Raw genomic sequence first — 7,871 nt, 5'->3', positions numbered from 1 at the left:
TGCTTTAGACATGGTATCTTCCAAACGATACTTTAAATTTAAAAGACATAGTCAAGTAGAGATTTACTTTAGATTTTACTTTTAGAACAAAAAAATTACAGAGCAGTGAGCACTCTCTCTTTCTGCTTTTCAAACAACTGAGAGCTAGAGTTCCATGCAATATAAGTAATGGAAACTTTACCTATGTAATAAGTGCTCCCTGCCCAGAGTCTACAAGTATAAAGAAGTCATTCTGATGGGGAGTTGTTGCACGAAACAACAACTTGAGCACGAAGATCCAGCAGTTCTTGCTGCCCAAACTTATTGTAAACCTTATTTTGAGTTTTTATCTTATATCCCATCCTGGAGTTGTATTCTAGGATTCCATTGATGGGCCAATTTTGCTGTCTGGTTTTTAATTATATTTCTCTGCCTATAATTTCAGTTAATATTTCTGAAATTGAAGCATTGTATGATCTGTTCAAGAAATTAAGCAGCTCCATGGTTGATGACGGGCTTATCAGCAAAGTAAGCTCATAATTCAATATGAACGCCATTTCTTTTACTATAATTACCATTGTACCACGGACTTAATTATCAGCAGTGTAATCTTGAATATGCAGGAAGAGTTTCAACTTGGCTTATTTGGAAGCAGCAAGAAACAGAGCCTCTTTGCCGACAGGGTCAGCTCCCTCATCATATTTAACTTATGAGAAATGCTTTTTGAACATATGAAAATAGCTATTTATGGGTGTTCTTTTGGGTATTTATTAAATATTTATATATAAAAACTATAAACAATAAACAAGAAAAGAATATATATAACATCAATTTTTAATAGATTAAATAAACTATTAAGTCATGAGTTCTGAAATTTAGAAAACATCTTGGGTTTCTTTGGGAATGACACAATTCAATGTTTTTGGCTAAATTTGTTCACAGGTCTTTCATTTATTTGACTCAAAAAACGATGGGGTGATAGAATTTGGAGAGTTTGTTCGAGGTCTGAGCGTCTACCATCCAGCAGCGCCACAAGCACAAAAAGCAGATTGTAAGAGTTTATATGAAGAGTGTGTGTGTGTGCATGTCATTGCAATATAATTTATTCTTAGACTTGATTAATGATATTTAGTTAATGTGGCAGTTTCATTTCGACTCTATGATATACGGCAAAGGGGCTTTATTGAACGTGAAGAGGTAAACAATGGGGTATTGACTTCAATTCTCATCTTGGTCGAGCATAAGCTATTGTTAGATGATAAAAAAGCTGTTCTCTTTAATTCTATTTACAAACTTGTAGAGTGATATATTTTCCAATATGTTATGGAAGGTGAGAGAGATGGTACTGGCATTACTAAGTGAGTCGGATTTGGTTCTGTCTCATGACATAATTGAGGTCATAATTGACAAGGTATCCCCTTTATTTTCTCTGGGTGTTTAGGTTAATTAGGATTTGGTGATTAAAGATGTACCCTTTATATTGTTGCCTAGACCTTTGAAGAAGCGGACTCAAAAGGAGATGGAAGGATAGATGGGGAGGAGTGGCAAGAGTTTGTGGCTCAAAATCCATCCTTACTCAGGAATATGACCATTCCATATTTGAAGTAATATGTTCTTTTCCTTTCATATCTTTCCGAAGCGGCATGCATATATATATATATATGAATAAAAAGATATTAATAAAAACATAGAATGAAAAATATACTGAAAATTATTTTATGTTTAAATGTGTTAAAATAAGATATAAAATAATCTTTTTACTTATTTAGATAAGTAAAAAAAAATCAAACTATATTAAAAATAATTATATAAATTGAATTAATATCTTTATTATAATGTTTTATCTTAATAACAATTATTTTTATTATTTTTACAATTTTTATATCATATTAATGTTTAAAAAAAAATCTCCCCTTCCCTTCTATTGTGGTATAGGTGAAGTTTCTTCTTCCCCTATATAGAGGTAATGAAGAGTCCCAGACGAAAAAAAAACACATACCTTTTCTTGCGTTTCTTTTTTATCTCAATAAAAAATTACTAGACAGTGATTAAAAATTTTAAAAATATTGTTAAAACATTTTATTATAAATTTTATTTAAATATTAAAATGAATTTTAATGAAATATTTTATTGATTATTTTCTTAATTAACATCTTAAAACACTAATTAACAACACTCTAAAAAATATAATATTTCAGCAATTTTAACACTTGAACAAAATTAGTAAACACCTACTTAGTTCTTCAAAATTTTGAATCCTGACTATACAAAATTTTTATATTCTCTTTGAATTTTTTGAATATCTTATTTTAATTAAATTTATTTTATTATTTATTATTGTTTTATATACAGAACAAACTAAAATAAATACTTCTTTTATAAAATCAATAATCAAAATAAAGTTTTTATAAAGTCCTGACTAAATTAAATATATAAAAAGACGTTACCAAAGGATTTAGAGTATTTTTTTATACATATATATATTATGATACTCATACAATTGTAAGAAAAATATGTAAACTTTCTACGATTTGGAGATAGAATTTTTAAGGAGAGCTACTAACACACTATGTAATACACTCTCTTTAAGATATTTTTTATTATTAGTTAACATTAATTTAAAATTATGGGTAAAATTCATTAAATCAAAAGTAAAATTTGTATAGGTTTATAATTTTTAATAAATGTTAATTAATAATGAAAAAATTATTAAAGAGTACAGTGATAGCTTTTTTCTTTTTCAATTAAAACTAACACTACTTACTGGATTTTGTAGGGATCTTAATACACAGTTTTCTAGTTTTGAACTAATACCAGGCATTGAAGATGATACAAGCAGCATCCCCTGAGAAAAATAACACTAACTAGAAGAAGAACAATTTCGATCTGCTGTGTCAGCACTGATATTGCGCAAATAAAAGATAACCATTGACGACATACACATTCCTATTAGCAATAATAGATGCACACCTACAGATATGTCCAGTTTACAAGGTTTGCCCATATTTATAGAAAGACAAATAAGTGTGTTAATAAGTTAAGTAAAACATGTCTTAAGCATCTTTTGTCTTATATTTGTAAGAATCATGCCTCTATTTTTTCTGTATTCGTATTTGTATTTAAATGCCATTGGCATTTAGACTCATGAGCCTGTGTATTAACTTTGTTGTGTTTCTTCGACGTTTAACCAATAAAAAATAAGTTGTGAGCTAAAAGTTAATAATTGAAAATTTATAATTTATTGAATTTAAAATGTTTAATACATTTAATTATTTTAAACTAATTGATAAATATATCATGACATAAAAATACACGTTTTTGAGTTTGTTAGTTTATTTTAAACGTTTATCATTTTTTATTTATAAATTAAATATTCTATGAATAATTAAAGTAAACGGTATATACAATATAAAATTTTAAATAAGTAATGTCACATTAAAAAATAATCTAAAAACAGTAAAAATAATACAATAGTTAGAATAAATATTCAACGTTCCTTGAATTAGATTTTATCATGACATCTCATAATAGTAGACAGTATTATTTATTATGTATCATTTCATAATAAATTAAGAATATTGTTATGATAAAAGAGAAAGCTATTAAAAACAATAAAGGTAAAGGTTAAAAAAATGATAAATTATAAGCACAAGTAACAAATAAAAAACATGTTATAAAATAGTGAAATGAACTCGCTTTTCAAACAACTCTATTTTGATGAAATAAATTATAGGTTAGTTAAATATATTTTCAAACAAACTCTAAATTTATTCCATAGAACAATAACTATTTAGCTACCCTTTCTTTATTACAGTGTTATAGTCAGATTCAGATCTTTTACATTTTTAGAGGAAATTGTAATCTACAATTTAAATTCGCTTAAATGAAATAAAATTTGCTTAAAAGAATTTTATAAAAAGTAATTTTGACTTAAGTAAAAAAAATTGCTAAAAAAGTAATTTTTGCTTAAGACAAAAAATTCATTTAAGCTAAAATTGCGAAAAATTTTAAAATTTCATCTTTTTTTCTCTTTAAACTACAGAAAAGTTGAGAAACATTTGTGCAAGATCATGTTGTCACATTTTATGGTTATACAACAAAAATTTAAGTGTTTCAAAACATATAATAATATAACTATTTCTCAAAGTTATCATTCCTATAGTCTTTATCATCATTTTCAACAATTTAACTTGATTCTAAATAGTTCTATCTCATTAATGTTTAACACAAGTAACACACTAGACAATACATTTGAAAATATTTGTACAATATCATGTGGTCATACATTATGATCATAGTACAAAAACTTAAATATTTCAAAATATGTAATAATGCAACTATTTCTCAAAGTTATCATTTTTATAATCCTTATCATCGTTCTCAATAATTTAACTTAATTTTAAATGATTTTGTCTCACTAATATTTAGCACAAGGAGCACACTAAATAATACATTTGAAATATTTGGTGAGATAAAATATGTAAGAATCTTTGATAACTAGATAGTCATTGATGAAAAACAAAGGTTCCTCGAATTTTCTGCAATTTAGAAAAGAAGAAGATGTTTTGAAATTTTTCACAATTTTGTCTTAACTTAATTTTTTAACTTAAGCAAAAATCACATTTTTACTAAATTCACTTAAAGGAATTTTTTTGGCTAAATCAAAATCATTTTTTTCTAAATTCACTTAAGCAAATTTTGTTTCGTTTAAACAAATTTAAATTGTAGACTGTAGTTCCCTCCAAAACTGCAGAGGATCTAGATCCAATTCGATTATCATTCTTTGTAACATGTAAACTCATTAACATCGTGAACTACTTTTTTAATATATCTTATATCATTTCACTTTTAATAAAAAAAAAGTTATATATTTATATTATTAAAAAATAAGATTACATATAATAATGTATTTTATTAATTTTATTTTTTACTTAGTTTGTAAATATTTTTTAATGAAAAAATATACCTAACATCATTGAGTTATGGATGATAGCAGAGAAACATAAGACAATGTTTGTGTGAAAGTATGAAAAATGACTTCCAATATTGTGTTTGAAGATGATGTTTTGTTTCCTTTACCTTAGAGTTTTTTTTTTCTTTTGAAAGAAATAGGCTTCATCAAGTATTTTTTGGAGTATTTGTCACACTACAAAGTTTGTGCGCCAAAATGATGATAATTTTGCTTGAGCAAACCAACTTTGCTTAAGTGAGACATAACCGATTAAACACATATTTCTCACTTAGGCAAATCTCATTGTGCACTTGGAGAAAATTTTTCTTAAGCAAACTATATTTGTTTAAGCGTGTTAAATGGCTTAAGCGAATGCTACTCACTTGAGCATGTTTGGTGACCTTCTACCTTCTAACTTGCTTAAGCAAGATGATATTCACTTAAAAATTTAAAAAATCACTTAAGTGAAAAATATGCGCTTAACTGAATTTGCCATCACTGTGCATCAAAGAAAAGATTCCAAAAACTCAGCAATTACTCTTCCATATTCAATATATTGAAAACTTCCTCACTAACATTACCCATACACTTTAACTTAGAGCTACTCTTTATTACTTGCATTTACAAAAGTCCAATACTTCATCTCTTTCTGCATTCCTTCTTTAGGTACATTTTCTTTAATTTCTTCCTTTCAAGTACTATGTGGGTTAAATGTTTATTGAACTAGTTATAATCTAGGTTTTAACAGTTACGGTTTTAGGTTTATTGTAAAATTAGTTAGACTTTGGGTTTCAATTGTTAGGGTTTGGATTTTAATTTATTTATTTACGATCCAAGTGCATTGTGAATGGTTTGATTTTTGCATTTATGTAAAATTTAGCTTAAGTGCATAACATTTGCTTAAGTGAGGGACATTGGCTTAAGCAAAAAAAAATTGACTTAAGTAAATTTGCTTAGCTTAAAGCAAGTTTTGTGGGCTTAAGCAAATTTTGTAAATTTGTTGATGTATTTTACTTAATTTTATTATTATTATTATATAGAAACTGCACCAAAAAAGTCTATTTCTTAAAGAAAGAAATAACGTCCAAAAGTAGGGTCTAACTCAAAAGAACCTGAGGCCATACCTACTTAAGAGCAATTTTCTTCTCCACAAATAATAATCAGTCTCACTCTTACTCCATATGCTAATTTTGACATATTCAAGTTCAAGAACTGAGCCAAATATTGAAAGGTTTTTAGAATTAAAGTCAAGAGAATTTATGCCAAACAAAAATGTACACTTAGAGGAATGGCAATTCACTAAGTTTATAGATGAAATTAACAGGAGAAAATGACATTTCTTGGCAAACAATAAGATTAATAAAGAAATAGTCAAGCAATTATATCTCAATGCATGGCCCTTGCAACTAAGTCAAATGGAGAAGAAGTCTTGGGTTCAAATGTGCACGGTCTCATATGATAAGGATGCATCAACACATTGTTGAAAAATCCCCTCACATTATAAGAAAAGGAGTTGTGCCACTACTAGCAGAGGAGAAGACGCGTTACTGAATTTTAAGATGAAAATATAGTTGAGACATTGTGTATTCCAAACATATCATATGAGACAAATATTTAAGGTAAGCCAATAAGGTTCAAATGGGGAAGTTTGAAGACTTTGGCTGAACCTCATTTCTATTTATCAACATTGCTCCAATCACACACGCATCAAATATGTGTATGCTTCGAGCCTCCCTCATTTATAGCATCATGAAGAGGATAATAGTAGATAATGTAACAGTGACTTCTGAGGAGATTTATCATTTTGTGATGTTGAATCCCTCCTTTTTTGCAATTACCACAAACCTTAGGGATTCCTAGTTTGATTACTACTTTTTGTGCTGCTTAAGGTGTTTAGGTACCACACCCTTCTACATCAAGTATCAAATTAAAAAATCCCTTCAACTCATCAAACATACACACACTTTAATGAATCATTTTATTGTTTTACCCCACATCGACATCAAGGAGACACTTCAACATTCCCTTGGCCTACACTTGAAGAATTTCCAATACATGTCTCATGGCTTGGAGACATCCCTCCATTCTCAAATGACCCTAACCAATATGAAGAGAATGCATGACATGAACAAGGAGAAGGACAGCTAGAGGCTAGTGATGATGGAAGCTATACTAATCAAGATGTCACAAAAGAGGTTCAAGGTCAGGAAGAGCAACATGCTATCGAGGGAAGAGACCACATGAAGGAGGATTAGCCTCTTCATGATGATGTTGTTGCACAAGAACTATGATTTTATTTTTATTTTTTCTTTGTTTCATTTCGAATTTTAGTTCATGTTTAATTTAGTTTTAGAATGTATTTTATTTGAAGGACATTTCATCGTCACAACTTTATTTTAGAATTTCTATATATAATATAAATATCTCATTTTCTTTTAAATTACTTGTATTTACTTATGTTTTGTATTAAATGACCAATCTTTGCTCTTTTTTTTCTTGAATTTTTGCAATATTTGCTTAAGTAGATCAAAATTCGTTTAAGCTATTTTTCTTTAGCTTAAGTAAAATCAATTTCGATTAAGCTATTTAAGCATCACTTAGGTGAATGTGAATTTTTGAACTACAATTCTCCTTGTCCAATCTTTGCTTAAAAAATTAGTGAGTAGAGATGTCCAAAGTATGACACTCTTTATCTAATTATTGCTTAACAATTCTAATATTCTCTCAAATTGATATTTGTTTAAGCAAATTTATTATAACTTAAGCGAAGGTGTTTGGGGTAAGAAAAATTTTCTAAATTAAAAATCTTGATAAAGGAAGCTACATTTCGACAAAATTTTGAAGGTCAGGAAAGAACCTAAAAATAGGTCTAAACTTAAGAATTATTGGAAAGTTGTCCTAGACCTTTTAGTTTCACATAAAAAAGGACACATTTCAAGCT

At 27.8% G+C, this 7,871-nt stretch overlaps 1 protein-coding gene across 1 annotated transcript; it reads left to right on the top strand.

The window, feature by feature from the left end:
- The first annotated feature begins 235 nt into the window (after positions 1-235).
- On the top strand, positions 236-1,587 carry LOC113854131 (calcineurin B-like protein 2). Its single transcript, XM_027484997.1, has 7 exons — positions 236-305; positions 425-507; positions 603-662; positions 922-1,030; positions 1,124-1,176; positions 1,310-1,390; positions 1,471-1,587. Exons 1-7 carry the CDS (start codon positions 236-238, stop codon positions 1,585-1,587), a joined length of 573 nt encoding a protein of 190 aa, XP_027340798.1.
- The last annotated feature ends 6,284 nt before the right edge of the window (positions 1,588-7,871 follow it).

This window comes from Abrus precatorius, unplaced genomic scaffold, assembly GCF_003935025.1.
Source record: "Abrus precatorius isolate BTA unplaced genomic scaffold, Abrus_2018 Scaffold11, whole genome shotgun sequence".
In the NCBI taxonomy this organism is placed as follows: Eukaryota; Viridiplantae; Streptophyta; class Magnoliopsida; order Fabales; family Fabaceae; genus Abrus; species Abrus precatorius.
Note: the sequence above shows the minus strand (reverse complement) of the source record. Positions and strands in the feature narration are given on the sequence as shown.

Excerpts from the sequence above, each read along its gene's own strand:
- LOC113854131 (XM_027484997.1), top strand. The coding sequence starts at position 236 with ATGGGGAGTTGTTGCACGAAACAACAACTTGAGCACGAAGATCCAGCA. Across the intron at positions 306-424 it reads TCTTGCTGCCCAAACTTATT|TTAATATTTCTGAAATTGAA; the intron begins GTAAACCTTATT and ends CTATAATTTCAG. Across the intron at positions 1,391-1,470 it reads TTGAGGTCATAATTGACAAG|ACCTTTGAAGAAGCGGACTC; the intron begins GTATCCCCTTTA and ends ATTGTTGCCTAG.